Raw genomic sequence first — 25,063 nt, 5'->3', positions numbered from 1 at the left:
ACAGCAAATCTCCTGGGATTTTCACACACAACAGTCACCGGAGTTTACAGAGAATGGTGCGAAAAACAAAAAAAAAAATCCGGTGAGCGGCAGTTCTGCGGATGAAAGCACTTTGTTAATGCGAGAGGTCCGAGGAGAATGGACAGACTGGTTCAAGCCGACAGTAACTCAAGTAACCACGCGTTACAACAGTGGCGTGCAGAAGAGCATCTCTGAATGCACAACATGTTGAACCTTGAGGTGGACGGGCTACAACAGCAGAAGACCACAAACATACACCCAGTGGCTACTTTATTAGGTACAGGGGTTACCTAATAAAGTGGCCACTGAGTGTATAATTAGTGTGTGACGAGGCTTGATGATAATTACTTTTCAGAGGTTACATTAGGATCCGTGCTTTTGAATTGTTTTGCTGTTTTGATCAGTTGTATTCATGTACAGTTGAATGATAATTAAACTTGGACTTGATGAATTTTAATTCACAATCTGTAATTATTGGAGCATTTCTAACAATCTTGTTTGTTCCTGAACAGAGGCTGCTGGAAAATTTCCACGGGCAGTTTCACCGTTCCACGAGGATAGCAGCAATTCACCGTCCCCACAGGTGGAAGAGGGAAATTCTGGATTGAATTCACTTCCCAAGTACAGCTTGGAGCCTAGTGGTGACAGCCTTGGTCCGGAGACCAGCACTGAAGAAATTTGGCAAAGGTCCCTCCCGACACCAGTTCATCTGTCGGTGGAATCCAGGAATGACAAGGTGAAGTTGGGCCCTCCGACTGCTCCGAAACCTGGGAAACTTCCCCCCAACATCATACTGAAAAGCTTCAAGAGAAGTGACCCTGGGCTGCATCCTCCGGGTCTTCTGAAAGGTCCAAAAGATGCTCAGCGAAACAACGGGGTATCCAAGGACGGTGTCAGTGAGGGCGAGGCGCAGCAGATCCGGATGGAGGCTTTGGCCAAACTGGGGTTGCTAACGGAGACAGGAAGCTGCAAGTGGGGCCATTCGGACTTCGTGAGAGCAGCCAATGGTCAGTTGGGCGCCGGGGACGACGGGGAGAAAGGCAGTCACCCCGAGACAGATGTGACACAAAGCAAGCATCACAGTCCAAGAGGTCTGCGTGTTGATACCAGCCACCCAGTTGCCAGCGCTGCGGGTCCTGGCATGAGGCTGGCAGCTGAGAAACCAAGCAAGGGCCCAGATAATGGGAAAAGGCTACACTGGCAGCTGCCAGCTGCCAAATCAAACAACTTGAAGAGGTTTAGTGCCTCCAATGAGAGCATTCTACCCAGCCCACATCTGATGCCATCCAACACTGCCCTGAGCGCTGGCACCAGCAAGACATTGCCCACTGTCAAAAGATCCACAAATTTAAATGAAGGCCACGTGAGAAATGTCAGCTTACCGCACTGGCCACTGGGCTCCGGTAAATCCAGCAGCCTGAAGCGGTTTGGTGCATCAGGTGATAACCAGGTGAATCCGTACCCTGACCTGACGCAGGCTGGCTCCATCATTGGCACTGCCGGTGTTCCAGGTCAGAAAAAAGTCTCTAAACCAAGGCCCATGTCAATCTGCTCAGAGATCGATCTGTCTGCCCGGCACGGAGCCCCTCTGGATAAGGTGCCATCCGAGAAGCCATCTGGGAAATTTTTCCCAATAAGAATACGGCACATCTCGGCCAAATCTCCGCCCAAGGGACTGAACGTGCAAGCAGTCCCACCAGGGCCCTCCAACAAGGACCACAAAGAGGCTTTGAAAAAACTTGGTCTTCTGAAAGAGTAACCCACTGCCTTGGGGTGTACCAGGTATTTATGGACTACATGGTATCTACCAATTGCAATGGAGGAACGTCGCCCACACACAACAGGGAATAACGTGTTTAATTGCCACACCGCAAAAGCCATAGTGGACACTGGGAGGCCTCCGGTTTAGGATTGGCAGCAGAAAGGCCGTTGTTTTATGATGCTGATGTGAAATGTCAGTTTAATTGTCTTGGATTTAATTTGATATTCTGCTGCTGGAGTGCCATTTTTGCTACATGACTTGCTGGTGAGCTTTTGTGTGGGTGGCCACGTTCCTGCTGCCCCACCAGTGCATCTGGAAGCTGTGAGTGGTCAGTCACTGCCTGGACGTCCCCCATCATGTTGCTACTGGGAGAGAATTTGCTCTCTTGTCATGTCTTCTGACTAGACTTGCAAAAGGGAACACTCGTAAAACAGTAACAAAAATTCTAAAAGTACTAAAGCACGTTAGGCAGCGAAGGAGGGGAAAGAAACCTAGATCTTTCAGGTATAAGACCACGTAACAGGATTTTAGTTATTGAAAATACTGTTTTAATTGTACTTTAAATATGTAACTAATACATGGAATTAAACAGCTGTTTCTACACATTGTTATCTTGTAAAGGAATTTAAGCTAAACCTATATTGTAATGCTATCAGCTTTAGTTTACAATGTTTTATATTTAAATCCATACCACAACAAACCTATTTAAGAGTTGGCTTTAATTCTAGTCGTTGACCTTTTTATAAACGGCGGACCATTTACACTATCTTGGCGATTGTTCTCTTTTGTGGTTGTACTGAGAGCTATACCCACTGCGAATGTTGAGTTGTAGCTTGCCGGTGGTGTAGTGGCATCTGCGTGTGACCCCGGGTTTGAATCTGGCCAGCTCCTTCCTTCCACCCATGCTGAGCTGAGTGGCGAGCTAGCAACTCTGCCTCATTTTTAAAAACAGGCAAGAGTGCTAAAGAAACGGCAAGGTTAAGAACTAAAAAAAATTGTTAACTAACCCTCTGGTTTGGTCACAAAACTATTTGGAGCTTGTGTTGATCTGGAGTATATTTAAAACTGTGTATTGATTTAGACCATGTTTATATTTCTAATAAACTTATCCCTATAGTATGATCAGCAGTTAAATTGTATAAACGTTAGAAGCAGAGTGAATGGAATGTCTGCTGTAATTTCTCCAGATTCCCTCACCTGTTGTCTGAACCTGACTGCCAGGGAAGGTCTAGTTACTTCTCTTTTCACTGAGGTGAGTGACACTGGAATCTGGAGTAACTAACACAGACACTCTCTCTCTCTGTTGGAGGAACTCAGCAGTCATGTCAAGACCCTTCATCTGAACTGGATACTGTTAAAGTGTTGTAACTTCAAAGCAGTAAATTAATTCAAAGAAGCTATTGGGAGTTTACTTTAAATGTGGCACCCCCATATAAGGTGTTAGTGTGATGACATAAGCAGTTAATGTATGTTTGCCTATAACCTGTAATTACTTAAATAAGCAAAAATACATAATTTACATATATAATGCCACATTGAGGCTACACTCAGGTTGGAGGAGCAACACCTCGTATTCTTTCTGGATAGCCCCCAACCTGATGGCATGAATATTGGTTTCTCGAACTTTCAGTAATCCCGCCCCTTTCTCTCTTTTCTGTCTCCTGTTCTGGCTCCCCTCTGACCTTCTCTCCTCACCCACCCATTACCGCTCCTTGCCCCCCTCGTTCCCTATCTCACATGTTCCACTCTCCTCTCCAATTAGATACAACCTTTTCCAGCCCTCTTCCACCTCTCGCCTCCCAGCATTTCACTTCACACTCCTTCCCCCATCCACCCACCAGCCTTCCCTCTCACCTGGTCTCATCCATCACCTTGCACTTCTCCTCCCCCAATTTATTCTAGCTTCTGCCCTTCCTTCCCAGTCCTGATGAAGGGTCTCAGCCCAAAACATAGACTAGTTATTCCCCTTCATAGATGCTGCCTGATCTGCTAAGTTCCTCCAGCAGTTTGTGTGTGTTACTTTTAATTTCCAACATCTGCAGAAAATCTTCTGTTTATTTTCTCTTTGTATTCCTTGTTCTGGTTTCTGTTCTTAATAGCCGTGTTTCCGTTGTACATTGATGTAATGCTGTTTTCTCTGGGCAATACATGGTGTTTTGAGGCCTGAGTGAATATTTAACCAAGCTGACTGCGCACTGCCTGAGCAGAGGGAACTCTGAAAGCTGAATTACAGCCAGAACTGGCCAATACCAGCTGGCTGTGTTTCAGCACTCACTTCTGCTCTCGTGGCTGGCTTCTTTCTGCAGGGTGGGTGAACAGCAGAGGCTGGCTGTGTGAGGAAGAGCTGGCTGAAGCTTCAGCAGTAAAATTTTGTGTTGGGGGAAGGATTCATAAATATTATTGAGAAGTAGGTCAGAAGCGGGGTATCCTGGGGCAGCGAATCACTGGCCCACGAGGCACTTTGGGAGCGAGAGGGAATGCCCCGCACCTACCTGGATGTCTCTCAAACTCAACACCACGCAGGACTCTGCAGCCACTCGAATGACCTCCCGATCCTCCGACACTCGCACGTAGTGGCTGCTATGTGAACCAGTTTCAGATTGTACTTGCGCGGAGTGGCGCAGTAGTGCAGCGGTTGGCGTAACGCTTTACGGTGCCAACAACCAGAGTTCAATTGCCACGTCTGTCTGTAAGGAGTTTGTATGTTCTCCCCATGATCGCTTTGGTTTCCTCCCACAGTCCAAAGACCTACAGTATAGGGTTGGGAAGTGGTGGGCATGCTGTGTTGGTGGAACTTCTTGTTGGCCCCCAGCACATCATCAGACTGTGTTGGCCATTGACGCAAATGACGCATTTCACTGTGTGCTGTGATGTACATGTGACAAATCAAGCTTATCTTATTTTACCTGGACTGTCTTAGCTGCACTTCCAAGCCTCAGACCTCTATCGTGAGCATGAAGACCACCATCGTATCCTGATTTTCCCCTTCGAGCTGTCATTGGGTCTGGATCCTAGAACAACACCCCTATTCACTGTGGGAGCACCTTCACCGGAAGGATTCGGTTTGAGAAGGCAGCTCCCCACCATTTTCTTGAGGACAACAGCTTTTGCTCTTGCTTGCAATGAGCAGATGCTGAAAAAAAATTCAATATGAAGGCTGATCATTATCAGTCTGATGGCATGAAAACTATTCTGCCTGGGTAGCCTCCAAACTGATGGCACAATAACCACCGCAGCTTCATCTCCCAAAAGCGGAATGTCCTGATGGCCCGACATTTTAATTCTCACTCCCTTTCCCGTTCCAACCCGTCCACAATGAGGCCACCCTTGGGGTGAAGGAGCAATACTTAATCTTTCTTCTGCATACCCTCCAATCTGATGACATGAATATAGATTCTCCTTCCAGTAAAACAAGTTGTTCCTCCCACTCCCCTCTTCTTCTACTCCCCACTCTGGCCCCTTGCATCTTCTCAGCTGCCTGTCACCTCACTCTGCCCCTCCTCCTTCCCTTTCTCCTACAGGCCACTCTCCTCTCCTATCAGATTCCTTCATCTCCAGCTCTTTACCTTTCTAAACCACTTGGCTTCACCCATCTTCTTCCGCTCCCATTCTTATCAGGGCAGTGCAAAATTTGCCATGTTCCTTGTCAATGCTTCAGAATGGTTGCATTTCTACATTATCTCACAAACATCTCAATGCTCAAAAATACCCTTGTAGAGTGTGTCTTTTCTCCCCATGGTGCCCCTCCTCCTTCCCTTTCTCCCGTGGTCCACTCTCAGATTCCTTCATCTCCAGCCCCTTTCCTTTTCCTTTTTAAACCACTTTGCTTCACCCATCTCCTTCTTCTGTTCCGCCCCCCCCCACCTTTTTATTCTGGCATCTTCCCCCTTCCTTTCCAGTCCTGAAAAAGGGTTTCAGCCCAAAACATCGACTGTTTGTTCATTTCCATGAATGCTGACTGGCCTGCAGAGTTCCTCCAGCATTTTGTGTGTGTGTGCATTGGTCTGAGTATTTATCCAATGAGGTGTGACGACCAAGTTGCTGGGGTTTTAGACTTCTGCTCCAAGCCCCCACGTTAGCTGAGTTGGTGCCCCCCCACCATGGGGCACCTCACTGCCAAACTGTCATCATCATTTTGTGCCATGTCGTATGATGTACGTGATCAAGGTCTTTCCATGACTATGATTGTTCTTGGCAAATTTTTCTACAAGAGTGGTTTACCACTGCCGCCTTCTGGGCAGTGTGTTTACAAGACGGGTGACCCCAACCGTTATCAAATCTCTTCAGAGATTGTCTGCCAAGCAGGCAATTTGCCCAAAGCGACCTGCAGGCTAGTGGGGGGAAAGAGTGCCTCACACCTCCTACGTTGAGATGTCACTCCACCCTGTCACCCAAAGCTGTACCTATTGGACGTGGAGCAGGAGTATCCCCCAACACTGAGAGATTGGGAGTTTGTTCAGAGTGAAACAGTGCTAGCAGCGCATTTATTTTTAGGTAAACTAGCATCATGTGAGTTTTGTTTATACAATATCTCAGCGGAGATCCTGAAGTTAAGGCAGCATTCTCTTGGGTAAAGCTTGATTAGAATTGTATAAAGTTGAAATATCTGTCAGAGCTCTGTGACCATAAGACACGGGAGCAGAATTAGACCACTCAGCCCATCGAGTCTGCTCCACTATTTGATCATGGCTGATTTATTATCTCTTTCAACCCCATTCTTCTGCCTTCTCCCTGTAATCTTTGATGTCCTTACTGATCAAGAACCTATTAGCCTGCATTTTAAATATACCCAATGACAGCCTCCACAGCTGTCTGTGGCAACAAATTCCACAGAATCACCACCCTCTGGTTCTCATCTCTGTCCTAAAGGGGAGTCCTTCTATTCTGAGGCTGTGCCTTCTGGTCGCTATTGGAAATATGCTCTCTATCTAGGCTTTTCAATATTTGATAGGTTTCATTGAGATCCCACTTTGTTCTGCAGTGACTACTGACCCAGAGCCTTCAAATGCATCTCATATGTTTAGTCCTTCATTCCAGGAATGTTTCTTATTTACCAGGGGTTCCCAACCTTTTCTATGCCAGGGACCAATACCATTGCACAGAGTCCATGCTCCCTAGGTTGGGAGCCCTGTTGTTCATCTTCACTGAACTCTCTCCAATGCTGCCACATCCTTTCTCAAAGCTGCTCACAATAAAAGGAGGGCTGGTCTGGAATTTGAACATCTTCCTCTTGCATCCCAAAGCAAGAATCATACCCCCTAGACGAACAAACTGCTGTGATGCAAACCTGCACAAAAATGGATAAATTCCAGGGTCACCATTAGAGATTCCACACGCTTCTTATTCTTTGTGATATTAATAGTTGGGATTTAATGTTGTATTCAAATATAATGTTATATTCAAAATAACATTAAAAATAATGTTATATTCATTAAAACATTAAAAGTTGGGCATGATAGAATTTGTACATGATGATGACACAAGCATTAATGATGTGGTAGAGAGTGAGAAGGAATGTTTCAGACTAGAGGACATGGGTCAATTCAGTCAGACAGAGGCTTGGAGATTAACTATAATCCACAAGTGCGTGGGTGTGCAACAAATACACAATAAATGGGAAGATATTGAGAGGCTATGCGCCGAAAACCTTTGCTCCAATTCCTGAACACATCTGTCTGGCCCCAGGCTCCCTAGTGTTGGGGATGGTCTTTCAGATGCCCAACCTCTGACTAGTGTATGCTGAGATATATGCACAAACACAGAGTCATAGAGAAGTCCAGCACATAAGCAGGCCCTTCAGCCCATCTAGTCCATGCCAAAGCCATTTAAACTGCCTACTCCCATCGACCTGCAGCAGGACCATATCATGTACCTATCCAAACGTCTCTTCAGCATGAAATCAAGCTCCCACGCACCACTTGTTCTGGCAGCTCATTCCACATTCCCACGACCCCCTGACTGATGACGTTTCCCCTCATGTTGCCCTTAAATTTCTCACCTTTACCTTTAACCCATGACCTCTGGTTGTAGTCCCACCCAACCTTAGTGGAAAAAGCAATTCAAATTTCAAATTTACTTTGAACTTTTGAACCTGTTCCCCATTATCATTGAAAGCTTAGTTGGCTAATTTCTTTTCTTCCTCACTCATGTTGAAAGTGTCAGAGCCTTTTATAAATTTGATTTTCTCAGTGTTTCCTTGTGTGTTTGGTTATGAGTAATGTAAATACTGCCTGTTGGCATTAAACAAGAACGGAGCTGCAATCTGTGAACAATAAGGCGGTAACTAACCTGGCGCCCTCTCATTTCCCATCCAAGGCAAGACGTTTGTTCACATTTTAAATCTATAGGCAAATGGCATTTGGGTTTTCCACGTGATCATCACTGGGAGGAACGTGGGGTTATCTCATTTGTGTGGGCTGGGAAACACTCTGGGCTGATTGGTTCTGGATGCTGTTTATTCTTGGGCTCAGTAGCCACCTGTTCTGGTGCATCTGTACCCTGTACACAGCGGGCATTCTGTGAGGTGGAGGGAGCTCTGCGATGAGAAAAGCCCTCTGGGTCTGCACCACCCTACCCCTGAGGCCTGACCCACAAAGCAGCAGCTCTCTTCCAACCCTGATAAATTTTACTGATAATCTGATGCATTTTAAAAGCTTCAGATAGATTATTAACTGATTTTTTTTCTAATTAATGTACTAGTGGCTAGAGTAATGCTTTACAGCATCAGTGGGGGTTCAATTCCTGCTGCTGTCTGTTAGGAGTTTGTTTGATCCCCCTGTGACTGTTGATATTCTTCCCACAGTCCAAAGATCCACAGGCTGGAGCTGTGGGCATGATACGTTGGCACCAAAAGTGTGGTGACACTTGTGGGCTGTCGCCCACATCCTTGCACTGTTGGTCACCTTTGTTTGTTTGTTCGTTATGTGCCATGTTGTATCACGTGGGCGATCGTGGGCTTTCCTTAACCATGGTTGTTCTTGGCAAAGTTTTCTACAGAAGTAGTTTGCGACTTCCTACTGGGCAGTGCTTTTACAAGACGGGTGACTCCAGCCTTTATCAATACCCTTCAGAGATTGTCTGCTCCCATTGGAGGAAGGGTGAGGAGTTTGATAAAGATTAGCTTTATTTGTCACAAGTATATCGAGAATCGAAGCATACAGTGAAATGCACCAGTTTGTGTCCTCCAACAGTCTGAGGACATGCCGGGGGGGAGGGGGGGCATCTCGCGAATGTCACTACGTTTTTGACACCAACTGCTATGGTTGTGGACTAGTTGTCCCAGAGGCTACGTAGCATCCACGACACGACTACCAGGCTCAAAAGCACTTACCTTCCGCAAGCAGTAAATGACCTCCACCGACCGGCCTCAAAGCCATTACCTTATCATGTCCTGTCAATCACTTTTTGTACGACCAAAGCCTAGCATCACTTTATGGACATTCAAAGTAACTTCAAAGTAAATTTATTATCAAAGTGCATATATGTCATCATATACAACCCTGAGATTCATTTTCTTGTGGACGTAGTCTATATATCTATAGAATAATAACCATAACAGAATAATGAAAGACTGTCCCACTGGGGCGTTCAGCCAGAGTGCAGAAGACAACAAACTGTGCAGATGAGAACAGAAAAAATATTAATAATAAATAAACTAGCAATAAGTAGCAAGAGCATGAGATGAAGACTCCTTGGAAGTGAGTCCATAGGTTGTGGGAACACTTCAGTGATAGGGCGAGTGAAGTTATCCCCTTTGGTTCAAGAGCCTGATGGTTGAAGGGTAATACTGTTCCTGAATCTGGTGGTGTGGGTCCTGAGGCTCTTGTACCTTCTTCCTGATGGCAGCGACAAGAAGAGAGCATGGCCTGGGTGGTGGGGATCCCTGATGATAGATACCGCTTTCCTGGGACAACGCTCTGTGTAGACATGCTCAATGGTTGGAAGGGCTTTATCAATGATGGATGGGGCCATTTCCCATACAAGGGCATTGGTGTTTCCATATCAGGCTGTATGTATCAATGTATATAAGCTATTTTATGTGTATAAATATATATATTTATTTAAATCTTGTTGTTTTTTTTATTATTGTGGTTTTTTTGTTGGTGCTGTATGGGCTGGAGAATAACAATTACTTTGTTCTCCTTCACACTTGTGTGCTGGGAATAGCATTAAACAGTCGAACAATCTTGAACACAGTTTACTGAGGACATTTGAGAATGTGAGAACAACATGAATGTCATTGGCAAAATGGCCAGAGGTGATGGGAGCAAACGGGAGGTGAGTAGTTTGGGTCTCAGATGCATCTTTGTGGGAGGAATGGAGCTGCTTTTTGACAGCTGGGTGGGGATCTGTTAGGACAGAATCTTTGGTACTGAGTGGATCAGGACTGGCTGAATTACTTGTTCCGGGGCGAGTAGACACACGATTGGCCAAATGGCCCCAGTTGTGCTGTAACTGTTCGGAGTCTTTTCTTATCTGTGCAGCCTACTCTGAGGAATGTTCATGCTGACAGGACTGGAGAAAGGGGAAGTGAACGGTTAACCCTGACAGCGATTGCTTTGTGGTGTGTGATCCCCAGAGACGCATGTAGCTTCCTCTTCTGTCCTGTTTATAGTCAGCAGACAATTGATTCATCACACTTCTCTTTCAGTCACTGGTACTATGACTTAAGAAGAGAATTAAAGAGATTATCTTGAATGAATTTCCCCTGCCACTGATACTTGTTTAAACTTTAACCCAAGATCAATATTTACAGAAAGGCAGGTAAAAGAAAGGACACAGTTAGGAGTAATTAGCAAAGCCAAGCCTCTCCCTCAGCTGCTCTCCATGTCTTGGGCTGAGCTGTGTCAAGTACTTCAATTATTAATCCAATGCTTTGCATGTAGGAGTTCACAACTGGTATCGTATAAAACCTGCCCGAGAATTTTAAAAACTGCAGATTAAAAAGTTATGTTCTGAAATAAACTTGGAATACTTTAAATTCCTTTAGCTTTCATCCTTGAGGAGGAATTTCTTTAGCCAGAGGCCAAGTCATTAGGTATATTTAAAGTGAAGGTTGAGAAATTCTTGATTAGTCAGGGCATCAAAAGTTGAGGGGAGAAGACAGGAGAATGGGGTTGAGAGGGATAATAAATCAGCCATGATGGAATGGTGGGGCAGACTCAATGGGCCAAATGGCCTAATTCTATTCCTACGTCTTATGGTCTTATCTGTAGAACTTTGATACAAACAGCACAGGACACTGTAGGGGGGAATGGAGAAAGAGGGTCTTTGAACTGGGAAAAATTACTTTACCTTGTTTTGAGAAGATTTCTGTCTGCCAGGTGTTAGAGTTAATACTGAAATGAGGAGAATTACTTGCTGCAGTATTTTGTTCCTGCAGTTGGTGATACTAGACAGGTCAGACCATTCACACAGTTCTTGGCCGCACTTCATCCTTTCTGTAGAGGGGCAGCTGATCACACAGTTATCTGCAAAGTGTGGGCCTGTGTCACTGGCTGGGCAGTATCTGAGTCCAGGTATTGTGTAGAGCACCAAAATGCATCCTCGTAGGTCTGAGTGCAGCTGGTCCTGACAGCCCTGAGGTAAACCTGCATTTTTGTAGTTGTCTGTAAGTTTCTGGGTCTCCAGGAGAACAGGCAGCAGTGGGTGGCATCGAGCTCCCCCTACCATGTGTTCGCACAGCCTCCGGCAGCCTGAGGGAAAGTGTTTATAAACCAAAACCACAAGCCTAGCTTCAAGCTCAGTCTGCAAATGTGAATGATCCCCATCTCCTGCGAGAACCCTGCAGGAGCAGTTGACAAAACTGAGTAGTAATGACAAAGAGACCTCTTGGCCCATTGTGTTGCAGCTGTTCAGTGTTGGGGCTGCAGCTGAAAGCTTTCGATGCGGTGTCTCACTGGGCAGGTGGGAAATCAGGAGTAGAGATCGATGCGGTGTCTGACTGGGCAGGTGGGAAATCGGGAGTAGAGATCGATGCGGTGTCTCACTGGGAAGGTGGGAAAATCCACTTTCTTTGTATCTGATCTCTCTTTTCTGCCAATTACTTCAAATCTCTCTAGACCTGCTTTTTGACACCTCTAACAGGAATGGCCCCTGCCTATTTGCTAGTCCCCCACTATTTTGAAGATGTTACCTAAATCTCTCCTCATCCTCTGCTCTAACGAAAACAGCCCAAACTTTCCTAACCCTGGTAACTCCATGGGCCTCCTCACATGAATTGCATCTCCTCTACAACACAGTGCTCAGGGTGCTGGCCTAACTAGAGCTGATTTGAGCTTCACTTGAGAGAGGGACCACGGAAAGATCACCACGGCCAGTTTCACAGATTGGTCAAATTCAATGGCAGAATAAGTAAACCCACTGTCAGTGTCCTCTCCTGGGCCAATATTTAATTAATTTATTTAGAGATACAGTGCAGAACAGGCCCTCTGGCCCAGTGAACAGCACTGCCCAGCAACCTACCAATTTAACCCTAGCCTAATTACAGGACGTTTAACAATGCCCAATTAACCTACCAACCAGAACACCTTTGGACTGTGGGAGGAAACTGGAGCACCCAGAGGAAACCCACATACTCACGGCAAGGATGTACAAACTTCTTACAGATGGCGTTGGAATTGAACTCTGAACTCTGACACGCCAAGCTGTAATAGTGTCATACTAACCACTAGGCTACTGTGGCAGCCATCAAAGGCTCTGATTTCTCCTGACCAGTCTAAGTGGGTCTTTACCTCTGTGTCCCATGCCTGAATCTGGAGATGTGAGTCCTGTCTGGTCTGTCACAGCAAGGAATCCTTCTAAGGTGACCTCAGATATTTATTTAAACGTACAGAATAGTAACTAATGCTCCAGCCCAATGAGACTACACCACCAATTAGATCAGTGTAACCAAATGACCTCCCAACCCGTACACCTTTGGAATATGGGACACTCTGAGGAAACTGACTCTCCTTACAGATAGTGGTGGGAATTGAACCAAAGTTATTATGCTAACTGCTACCCTACCGTGGCACCCCAAGCTTCCTTGGAAAACCTGTAACACCCTCGTTGGCCCTGGGCCTGGGCCTCCCAGGAGTCATTGTGATGAGGAGAACATTCCAGGGAGAGCGATTGCCATAGGAACCTCCTTCTGAGCATCATCATCATCACTATGTGCTGTGTTGTATGACCATGTTTGCTCTTGGCAAATTTTTCTTCTGAAGTGCTTTGCCATTTCTTTCTCCTGGGCAGTGTCTTTACAAAACAGGTGACTCTAGCCTTTATCAATGCTCTTCAGAGATTGTCTGCCTGGTGTCAGTGGTCACATAACCAGGACTTGTGATCTGCACCGGCTGCTCATACGACCATCCACCACCTGCTCCCATGGCTTCACGTGACCCTGATCGGGGAGTTAAGCAGGTGCTACACCTTGCCCAAGGGTGACCTGCAGGCTAGCGGAGGGAAGGAGCACCTTACACCTCCTTTGGTAGAGACCTATCTCCACCCCGCCATTCAGGTATCTGAGTGTAGAGTGTAAATCGATTACAGAACAATTCAAAGCAGCCAGCCATCCCGTCAAACACTCTCTAACTTTGCTGAGATAAAGTCTTTAGGGTCCATGGTTGACCTCAGTGGTCACTTCTGAAACAACAGAATAGGAATGGATGTAACTCTCCCTGTGTGAATGGGCAATGGGGGCATTGGACCTGTGAGAGTATTTTATTCTGTGTGAGGCAGGGAAAGAGATGTCTCTCTATAACATGAAGATGACTGAGTTTACAATAGTCTTTGGAATGTGTAGCCTGTGTAGTGTTTTTAAATTAAGCTGGTTAGTCCATAAGGTATAGGAATAGAACAAGGACATTGGCCCATCGAGTCTGCTCCGCCATTTCATCATGGCTGATCCATTTTCCCTCTCAGCCCCAATTCTCCTGCCTTCTCTCCATATCTCTTCATGCCCTGAACAATCAAAACTCTATCAACCTCTGCCCTAAATATACATAAAGATTTGGTCTCTACAGCTGCCTTTGGCAATGAATTCCTCAGATTCATCACTCTCTGGCTAAAGAAATTCCTCCTCATCTTCATTCTAAAGGGACGCCTCTCTATTCTGAGGCTGTGTCCTAGACTCTCCCACTGTAGGAAATATTCTCTGCACTCTATCAAGGCCTTTCACCATTTAATAGGTTTCTAAGAGGTCACCCCTTAGTCTTCTGAATTCCAGTGAATACAGGCCCAGAGCTATCAAACGCTCTTCATATGAGAAGCTGTTCAATCCTAAAGTCATTTTCATGAACCTCCTTTGAAGTCTCTCCAGTGTCAGCAAATCTTTTCATGCTAGGAATTCTCTGCTGATTTTCTTAAACCTAAATCTCAGAGACATTCAAAGCAAAAAAAAACTGAGCTCTGGTTATCTGAAAATAAAAATCAGGGAGTCATATAAAAAGTTGAATTCAATATTCTATAGCTAAGGTTTCAGTTCTTTGTTCTGATGCCCACTTTTTGAAATGACATCTGTTTACTGTGACTCAACAGTCTCATGTCAGTTACAAACCAAAATGGAACAAATATTAATGACCGTCGTCAAGGGAACTAAATGAGCATTCTACACAGCTGACTGTCCATTCCTGAGCTGACCGTCACTCAGTCAGTGCAATGGTCATAGTCTATTTGTCCTTTATAATGCTGTTCTTCCTGTTTATTTATAAAGTTAAACTCTTGCAGCAAAAGCTAGTTTTGTGTGAGCTTCAGAGAGAGAAGCTAAGAGATGAATAAGAAGTTACTGAGGAGAAGAAATCTCCCCAAGTCCGGGAGGTTACTATTCAGCAACATCGCTGAGAGGATTACTGCATCATCGAAGAGTAGGACTCCAAGGTCTAAACATACAGATGAAGAAATGAACCACAGATGAAATTACAAATGCTTTCTGCAGCCAAAGAGCAACAGAGAATGCAGATAATCCAGGGAATCACAAGTAAAATGCTTCGTGAGAGACGGGAGACACGAGCTTTCAGGAGCGACAGGGGTATTTTGTTTTCAATTATAATTGGTTGTTGTCACACTGATATCTTCTTCCTCATCAGGCAGAGAATGCTCTTAAGCAAGTGCATCATTCCACTGAATGTTTGTTCTCTCCCACCCCTCCCTCGTTGGCTCTTGGGGGGCCATCGACTGAGCATGAGCTGGCATTTCTGCAGATAAGCAGTGGTTATGGACGGTCAGCCAGATTTGTAACTTGATCCTTCAATAAATACTTTTACTTGGTTTCATTAAGATTTCTGGAACTCGTGGCCCAGTGTGAATATACTGCAACCATCCAACGTCCGGACTGAGAAATAACCTTGGAGTTAAAGGCCCTTGTAAAACTGGGCCGCACATTCTCACAGCCTCCGAGCCTCAGTGCTGAATTCGGGTGTTGCCTTTGTGGAGTTTGCACATTCTCTCGGCCATGGTGTGGGTTTGTCGTATGCTCCAGTTTTGTCCAACAAGATTAAATTTATCACATGCACGTTCAATCATGAGGTGAAATGCATAGTTTGTGTTGATGACGGACACAGTCGCAAGCTGTTCTGGGGGTTAGCCCTCAATGGGCTTGGAAACCAGATCATCAGAGGAAACCCACACGGTCAAGGAGAGAGTGTACAAACTCCTTACAGACTGCAGTGGGGTTGAACTCTGATCTTAGAGGTGGTGTTGTAAAGCACTGTGCTAGCCACTACACCACTACCACCTGTACTGCGGTTCAGTGAGAAACTTTGTTTTGCGTGCCATCTAAACAGATCGCTTCACTGCACCAGTCCATCAAGGTAGAGTTCATAGAGTTATACAGTACAGAAACAGGCCCTTTGGCCCATCTGTTCCATGCTGGCCAAGGTGCTTCAGCAAAGCTCGGCCCATTTATTTTGTACTCCCAAGGTAGTACGAAGGAAAAGCGATAACAGAATGCAGTGTAGTGTTAGGGTAGGAGAGTCTCGGCACAGAGGCCACAGCCTTAGATTAGAGGGATGTCCATTTAGAACAGAGATGAGGAATCAGAATCGGGATTAATATCCCCAGCATAAGTCGTGAAATTTGTTGTCTTTGCGGCAGCAGTACATTGCAATACCTAATCATAGAGAGAAAGAAAACTGAATTACAGTTGGTTTATATATTAAATAGTTTATTAAATTGTTCATGGTACTGTTCATCGGTTCAATGTCCATTCAGAAATCTAATGGCAGAGGGGAAGAAGCTGTTCCTGAAACATTGAGTGTGTGCTTTCAGGCTTCTGTACCTCCTTCCTGATGGTAGCAATGAGAAGGGGGCTTGTCCCGGGTGATGGGGATCCTTAACGATGGGCACCGCCTTTCTGAGGCATCACTCCTTCAAGATGTCCTGGATACTATGGAAGCTAGTGCTCATGATGGAGGTGACAAAGTTTACAACTCTCTGCAACTTATTTCAACCCTGTGCAGTTGCTGCTTCCCATACCAGATAGTGATACAGCCAGTTAAAGTGCTCTCCATGGTACATCTGTAGAAATTTGCGATTGTCTTTGGTGACAAACCAAATCTCCTCAAACTCCTAATGAAATAAAGCTGCTGTCGTGCCTTCTTTGTAGCTGCATCGATATATTGAGGAGTTTTCTTCAGCCGGAAGGTGGTGAATCTGCCACAGGCAGCTGTGGAGGCTGTATATTTAAAGTGGATGATGATAAGTTTGAGATTGGTCAGGGCACCAAAGGTTATGGTGAGAAGGCAGGAGAATGGGTTTGTGCGGGATAATAAATCAGCTATGATGGAATGGTGGACCAGACTCAATGGGCCGAATGGCCCAATTCTGCTCCTATGTCTTATGGTTTTACTGTCTAAGTAGTAGTAATTTTTGCATTAATTGGGTTTGAATAGTTATTTTCTGTCTTCATCAGGGGCTTGTTCAGTTTAACACAATCTCAGCCCTGCTCTTTCAATAACCATCATTCACAGTTTAGATGGACAGAATGTGCAGACATACTTTACTGGAACAAAACAACAAAACATGGTGATTGGAGGAAAGTATGGGGGGGTGGGATGTCAGAGGTAGGCTTTTTACACAATGGTGGGGGTGTGTTGAGCTATTCGAGGTTGTGGTAGAAGCACATGCAAGTAGGGACATTTCACAGTTCAAAGTAAATTTATTATCAAAGTCATATACAACCTGGAAATTCATTTTCTTGTGGGCATACTCAATAAATCTATAGAATAATAACCATAACAGAATCAATGAAAGACTGCACCAATGTGGGCATTCAATCAGAGTGCAAAAGACAACAAAATGCACAAATACAAAAAGAAAACTAAAAAATAATAATAATACTAAGTAAATAAAGAAGCTATAAATATCAAGAACAGGAGATGAAGAATTCTTGAAAGTGAGTCCACAGGTTGTGGGAACAGTTCGGTGATGGAACAAGGAAAGCTGAGTGAAATTCGGAACTCAGAATTGGGCTTATCGTCACCGGCTTATGTCGTGAAACACAGCAGTAGCAGTACCATGCAATGCACGATAATATACCACAGAGATAAACTACAGTAATCATACATGGTAGATGCATATTGAATAGTTAAATTAAGAACAGTAGTACAAAAACAGAAATAATAACAAAGTAGGGAGGTAGTGTTCGTGGGTTCAATATCCATTCAGAAGTCAGATGGCAGAGGGGAAGAAGCTGTTCCTGAATTTTTGAGTATGTGCCTTCAGGCTTCTATACCTCCTTCCCAACGGTAACAATGAGCAGAAAGTGCATACTGGGTGGTGAGGCTCCCTGACAATGGATGCTGATTTCCTGTGATGTCTTTTTATTTACACGTGCTCAATGGTGAGGAGGACTTTACCCGTGATGAACTGGGCCGTACCACTTACATTTTACAGGATTTTCATTCGAGGGCACTGGTGTTTCCAATCCAGGTTGTGCTGTAGCCAGTCAATATGCTCTCTCAGAGTACACATCAACGGAAGTTTGTCAAAGTTTTAGATGTTACAGAATAAATGTGTATGAGAAAAAAAATGTTACCCAGCCCCCCTCCCCTTAACCCCTCCCCCCTAACATCCCTATTAAAAAAAAGAATTAAAAAAAAGTTTTAGATGTTGCCGAATCTCCACAAACTCCTAAGTAAGTAGAGGTGCTGCTGTGCTTTCTTCGTACGTGCTGGGCTCAGGGCAAGTCCCCCAAAGTAATTGCACCAAGGAATTTAAAGTTGCTGACCCTCTCCAATGAGGACCACTGATTTCCTTCTCCTGAAGGAAATATTGGGATAGTTAAGAGACTCTTAGATAAGCATGTGGATGGTAGAAAAAGGGAGGGCCATGCAGAAGTGAAGGGTTAGGTTGATTTAGGAGTTAAAAGGTGGGCACAACATTGTGGGCCTGTACTGTTCTATGTTTAAGGGCAGTCAGAATGGGGTGAATTGTTCTGCTGGTAACTGGCATGTCTTGTGGGCCAAATGGCCTCCTCTTGTGACACAGTTAGCATCATTCCCTTCCTCTCACCAGTTAACAGAGGTTAACTGATGTAACCCACCGAGGTTACTGAAGTAACTAATTGCTAAAGAAAGCTGACCTTGAATTTTTGGCTGAATTTAACAGGGTAACTTTCCCAAACCTTACACATTCTTCCTTCTTCCTCTCGACTGGATGTTCCACTCCGCTCGTGGTTCCATCATCCTACCCGCCTTTCCCTGCCTCAATGAGACAACCCCATCCAGAACCCCCAACAAGTGCTTCCTAAACACCTCCACATGTCTGTTGTGCGTTTCCCAGTGTAATCTGTTCCCGATTTATTCTCCCAGTTTCTGCCTAATAATATTATAATTCGCTTTCCCCCAATTAAACGCTTTCCCGTAATATCTGCTCCTACCCCTCTCCAAGACGATAGTAAAGGTCAGGGAGTTGTTCCCTCCGCTAGCCTGCGGGTCACTCTTGGGCAAGATGTAGCACCAGCTTCGCCCCCCGGTCAGGGTCACGTGAAGCCATGGGAGCAGCTGGTGCATATCACAAGTCCTGGTTATGCCACCACGATCACCAAGCAGACGGTCTCTGAATGCTGGGGTCACCCGTCTTGTAAAGACCCTGCCCAGAAGAAGGCAAAGGCAAACCAGCTCTGTAGAAAATTTTGCCCAGAACAATCATGGTCAAGACTATATTCGTCCACATCATACGACATGGCACGTAACGATGATTCCAACCAATGAAGAAGAATTATGAAGAAAGCAAGTCTGAATTCAGAAGACTGGACTTGGTGAGATTAATTGGGAGAACTGGGCAGGGACAGGAGGTAATGAAACCAGAAAATGGGCCGAGAGGAAGTAAAATTGTAGACAGATTGTCCAAAATAACTCCTGTCTACTTCAGCAAAAACATCCAGGCCAGTTGGAGTCAATATTTGTGTTCCATTGAACGCTGCTGATAAGGCAATGGGTGTTGCTTCAGTTATCTGTGGTATGTACATGATATTTGTGTTGCCCAAAGCTGACATGCTATTAATAATCAATTAAGCTCCCTGACACACTGTCATGCATAAGTAGTACAGACTTGGGCCCATTCCAGACAGGAAACCCTGACGTCACATCCGATCGTGTTCTGTTGTTCCGTGGACCAGGAAAGATAGGTTCATTTTTGAAAAACAGGCTTGGTTATTGATGCTTTTTTGTTGGCTGTGTAAATCTTTCTTTAACCAATGGGTTACTCCAGTAATCTCTGTCCACTCGTGATGAGAGGAGGAGGGCAATGTTGCAAACTACAACACAAGAGGAGGCTAGCTCCCAGCAGAGGAGTCACCCCCTGTCCGAAGTCCCTGTATCCTTGTAACTTAGCTCGAAGGGCTGGGTGGGCCTGTTTTGCACTGTATCTCAATAAATCAATTTTTTTAAAATCTTTGGGATTTTGGAATACCCAAGGGAAACCCATGCCATCAGAGAGAGAGCATGCAAACTCCACACAGACAGCATTCTGAGAATGGGGTGGAAATGAGTTTGCTTTATTGTGTTGAAAGTACTGTAAATATTTAATGTATCGGCAGGTTGACTGAAGAATGCACAAAGCGAACGTCCATGGTTTGGCCAACTGCAGCAAATTAAATTCAATTACCGGTAGTTGAGAAATTGAAGTTGGAAATCAGTCAGCCTTCCTCAAGTCAGCAGGAAATTTAGGAAAGTTAGAGGTGTACAAGGTGATAAGAGGCATAGATTGAATGGGCAGCCGGAGACACTTCCTAGGGCAGAAATGGCTAATAAGAGGAGCTGGTGTAAATTTAAGGGGATTGGATGAAAGTATGAGGGGGATGTCACAGGCAGGCTTCTTGACACAGAGAGTGGTGGGTGTGTGGAATGTGCTGATGGGCTGGTGGTAGGGGCAGATACGTTAGGGGCATTCAGGAGATGCTTAGATAGGCACAAAGATTATAGAAAAATGGAGGGCTACAGTGGGGGGAAAGGCTTCGATTGATATGAGAGTGGGTTAAAAGGTTGGCACAGCATCATGAGCCGAAGGGCCTGTACTTTGCTGTAGTGTTCAATGTTCTACAAAATCACCACCATCAAAACCAGATACAAATTCACTTCTGAATCCCATACTTCTCCACGCTCTGTCTCCCTCTCCCACTCACACACACACCCATGTACTCTCTCTGTCTCTCTCTTCTCTCTTTCAGACACACACACACACACACACACACACACACGCAGTTTTCTGCCATCAGCTGCACTGATATCATACACAGAACACGGAACAGTACAGGCCCTTCAGCCCACAATGCCTGTGCTGAACATGATGCAAAATTAAGCCATGCCTCTACTGCCTGCACATGATCCATATCCCTCCTTTCCCTGTCTATTCACTTGCTCATCTAAGTGTGTTTGAAACACCACTGCCGTGTCTGTTTAACAGCACCAGGCAGCCCATTGCAGATCCCTACCGCTCTCTGGGTAGAAAACTTGCCCCGCACATCTCCTTTGCAGGCTAAGAAAATTGTCAAAGACATTAAAAAAAATAAGAATAAGGAAATAAGAATAGTCCATAAGACCATGACATAGATGGAGAATTAGGCCATTCGGTCCATCAAGTCTGATCCTCCATTCCATCATGGCTGATCCCGGATCCCACTCAACCCGTACCCCAACCCCAGACAAGTGGTGAAGATGTAAAGTTGTCACCCCCTTTTACTGTCCATGCCTGTCTGTGCTGGGAAAGTGCTGAAAATTTTTAACCTCTCCAGACTGGGTGAGGATGACAGAAGTGCTTCCTTGAGGGGTACTGGGGAACGGAGGGGTGTGATGATAGTTATGCTTATAGTTATACGGGTTATGATGATAGTTATACGGGTTATGCTTACTGGGGATATGGTTCTGGTAAGGCAGTGGCACGCTCGGATGCAGGTCCAAATGGGTCTGAGCAAAGGTATAATTGTTCGTCCTTGATGTCTAGTTATCAACCGCACGACCCTGCTGGATATTAAGGACATCAGGTACTGCAGGCCTGCCCCATCAGTGAGACGCTGGATCGTGGCGGAGCTGAACAAGTTGTGCACCATGTTGCGCAAGGAACAAGTCCCTCGTGCCTCAGGGCTGCTGGAGCCAGCTGGGTGCTGCTGGCTTGGGGGCTGCCCCCACCCACTGGCATTGCTCTCCAGTGTTCACTCAGTGGAAGACAAACAGGATTGTGTACAGTTTGTCTACAGCTCCACTTGTGCAAGATGAGGAAATGCTGTGTGCTTGTTCTTGCAGAAAAATGGCTCCAGGACAACTTCCATGCACCATCAATGTTCAGGCCATACCACACAGGGATTTGGGCTATGTCATCATTACAGTAATTATTGTGATTTGTAATTATTATTATTTTTTGTATTTTTTGTTACTGAATGTTGTTATGCTATCTTGACTGTAATGTGGATCAGATTCCACAGGTTAGTGTGACTGTAGGGGGACAGACACCATCGGTTAGTGTGACTGTAGGGGGACAGACTCGACAGGTTAGTGTGACTGTAGGGGATCAGACTCCACAGGTTAGTGTGACTGTAGGGGGACAGACTCCATCGGTTAGTGTGACTGTAGGGGATCAGACTCGACAGGTGAGTGTGACTGTAGGGGATCAGACTCCACAGGTTAGTGTGACTATAGGGGGACAGACTACATCGGTTAGTGTGACTGTAGGGGATCAGACTCCACAGGTTAGTGTGACTGTAGGGGGACAGACTCCATCGGTTAGTGTGACTGTAGGGGATCAGATTCCACAGGTTAGTGTGACTGTAGGGGATCAGACTCGACAGGTGAGTGTGACTGTAGGGGATCAGACTCCACAGGTTAGTGTGACTATAGGGGGACAGACTCCATCGGTTAGTGTGACTGTAGGGGATCAGACTCCACAGGTTAGTGTGACTATAGGGGATCAGACTCCACAAGTTAGTGTGACTATAGGGGACAGATTCCACAGGTTAGTGTGACTATAGGGGATCAGACTCGACAGGTGAGTGTGACTGTAGGAGGACAGACTCGACAGGTGAGTGTGACTCTAGGGGATCAGACTCGACAGGTGAGTGTGAATCTAGGGGGACAGACTCCATCAGTTGAGTGTGACTCTAGGGGGACAGACTCCACAGGTTAGTGTGACTGTACAGGGTCAGACTCCACAGGTTAGTGTGACTGTAGGGGGACAGACTCCATCAGTTAGTGTGACTATACAGGGTCAGACTCCACAGGTTAGTGTGACTGTAGGGGATCAGACTCGACAGGTGAGTGTGACTCTAGGGGGACAGACGCCACAGGTTAGTGTGACTATAGGGGGACAGACTCCACAGGTTAGTGTGACTGTAGGGGATCAGACTCAACAGGTGAGTGTGACTGTAGGGGATCAGACTCCACAGGTTAGTGTGACTATAGGGGGACAGACTCCATCGGTTAGTGTGACTGTAGGGGATCAGACTCCACAGGTTAGTGTGACTGTAGGGGGACAGACTCCACAGGTTAGTGTGACTGTAGGGGATCAGACTCGACAGGTGAGTGTGACTGTAGGGGATCAGACTCCACAGGTTAGTGTGACTATAGGGGGACAGACTCCATCGGTTAGTGTGACTGTAGGGGATCAGACTCCACAGGTTAGTGTGACTGTAGGGGGACAGACTCCACAGGTTAGTGTGACTCTAGGGGGACAGACTCGACAGGTTAGTGTGACTATAGGGGGACAGACTCCATCGGTTAGTGTGACTGTAGGGGGACAGACTCGACAGGTGAGAGTGACTGTAGGGGATCAGATTCCACAGGTGAGTGTGACTCTAGGGGGACAGACTCCATCAGTTAGTGTGACTCCAGGGGGACAGACTCGACAGGTGAGTGTGACTCTAGGGGGACAGATTCCACAGGTTAGTGTGACTGTAGGGGATCAGACTCCACAGGTTAGTGTGACTGTAGGGGGACAGATTCCACAGGTTAGTGTGACTGTAGGGGGACAGACTCGACAGGTTAGTGTGACTATAGGGGGACAGACTCCATCGGTTAGTGTGACTGTAGGGGGACAGACTCCACAGGTTAGTGTGACTATAGGGGGACAGACTTGACAGGTGAGAGTGACTGTAGGGGATCAGATTCCACAGGTGAGTGTGACTCTAGGAGGACAGACTCCATCAGTTAGTGTGACTCTAGGGGGACAGATTCCACAGGTTAGTGTGACTGTAGGGGGACAGACTCCATCAGTTAGTGTGACTGTAGGGGGACAGACTCCACAGGTTAGTGTGACTCTAGGGGGACAGACTCGACAGGTGAGTGTGACTGTAGGGGATCAGACTCCACAGGTTAGTGTGACTGTACAGGGTCAGACTCCACAGGTTAGTGTGACTGTAGGGGGACAGACTCCATCAGTTAGTGTGACTGTACAGGGTCAGACTCCACAGGTTAGTGTGACTGTAGGGGGACAGACTCCATCAGTTAGTGTGACTGTACAGGGTCAGACTCCACAGGTTAGTGTGACTGTAGGGGGACAGACTCCATCAGTTAGTGTGACTGTACAGGATCAGACTCCACAGGTTAGTGTGACTATAGGGGGACAGATTCCACAGGTTAGTGAGACTGTAGGGGGCAGACTCCACAAGTTAGCGTGACTATAGGGGGTCAGACTCCAGAAGTTTCTGTGACTGTGGGGGGACAGACACTGCAGGTCAGCGTGATTGCAGGGGACATGGGGAAGCGAGCAGGAGCCAGTCAATGTGAGGGTTGTTTTAGATCTGGTATAATCCGGTACATTAACACAAACATCTCAGCAACGTTTAACCTGTAGTGCAGGAGGGGATGCTAGGGCTGAACTATGTCAGTAAAGGAACTTGTTTTTCTGGATGTGCTTAACTTGCCTGAGGAAGCTGGGCCCAGGTTCTAACTGGTTTCATGTCTCCAAGCTGGCGAAATGATTAGTCATTAATAGCTCATGGCTGTAAACTGTACTGTTTCTCCCCCACTGAATCTGCAAGCAGAGTCATTCGCAGGAGAGTACAATTCCTCACACCAGTCCCCCCATGTGGCTATTGCATCCTCTACGGCAGGAGTGAAGCACCGTCCTGTGGTCTGATGTGAAGCCCATTTATCGCAGGGACTCGTTAAAAATGAATGCCACAAATTGGGCAGGAAGCCAATGAAAAATCTCCTGAGTCATAGAGCTGGCCGTTGTGACCTGAACCCATTGTCTTCCATTGATTCTGTTCTGGTTATTATTCTCGGTTTATTGAGTATGCCCACAAGAAAATGAATCTCAGGGTTATACATCATGGCATATATGTACTTCAATAATAAATGTACTTTGAACTGTGAACTCTAATCCTGATGAAAACCTACCCAATCCCTATAAACAGGTCATCTTGTTGTAGTATCCTTACCTCATTCCACCGATTTGCAACAATGAGCGTTATAGGAAGTCATTCCTGCCTGTGGCCATCAAACTTTACAACTCCTCCCAGGAGTGTCAGACACCCTGAGTCAATAGGCTGGTGGTCCTGGACTTATTTCCACTTGGAATAATTTTACTTATTATTATTTAATTATTTATGGTTTTATATTGCTATATTTCTACACTGTTCTTGGTTGGTGCGACTGTAACAAAACCCAATTTCCCTCAGGATCAATAAAGTATGTCTGTCTGTACAAGATGTCATTTTTGGGTTTGGCAATCATGGTAGATGATCCACCACAAAGCCAAACAAGAAGGGAAATTAGGTGGGGTCTAAAGAGGCACAAAGTGACAATTTTATTTAACTTAAAACTTTTCTTAAGACTTAATGCTGAGTTCAAAGTCTGGTGGCTTTCTGTA

General features: G+C 45.7%; 1 protein-coding gene across 3 annotated transcripts in view; it reads left to right on the top strand.

The window, feature by feature from the left end:
- LOC140717377 (uncharacterized) overlaps positions 1 to 9,848 on the top strand; it is a 42,571-nt gene extending 32,723 nt beyond the window's left edge. For all 3 annotated transcript variants that reach the window (XM_073030900.1, XM_073030898.1, XM_073030899.1), the window contains exon 4: positions 534 to 9,848. In XM_073030900.1, the coding sequence (XP_072887001.1) occupies positions 534 to 1,780 (1,247 nt within the window). In that variant the 3' untranslated portion in view covers positions 1,781 to 9,848. The remainder of the gene's footprint in view (positions 1 to 533) is intronic.
- The last annotated feature ends 15,215 nt before the right edge of the window (positions 9,849 to 25,063 follow it).

Source organism: Hemitrygon akajei, chromosome 27 (assembly GCF_048418815.1).
Source record: "Hemitrygon akajei chromosome 27, sHemAka1.3, whole genome shotgun sequence".
Classification (NCBI taxonomy): Eukaryota; Metazoa; Chordata; class Chondrichthyes; order Myliobatiformes; family Dasyatidae; genus Hemitrygon; species Hemitrygon akajei.
This window is presented reverse-complemented; position numbering and strand designations above follow the sequence as displayed.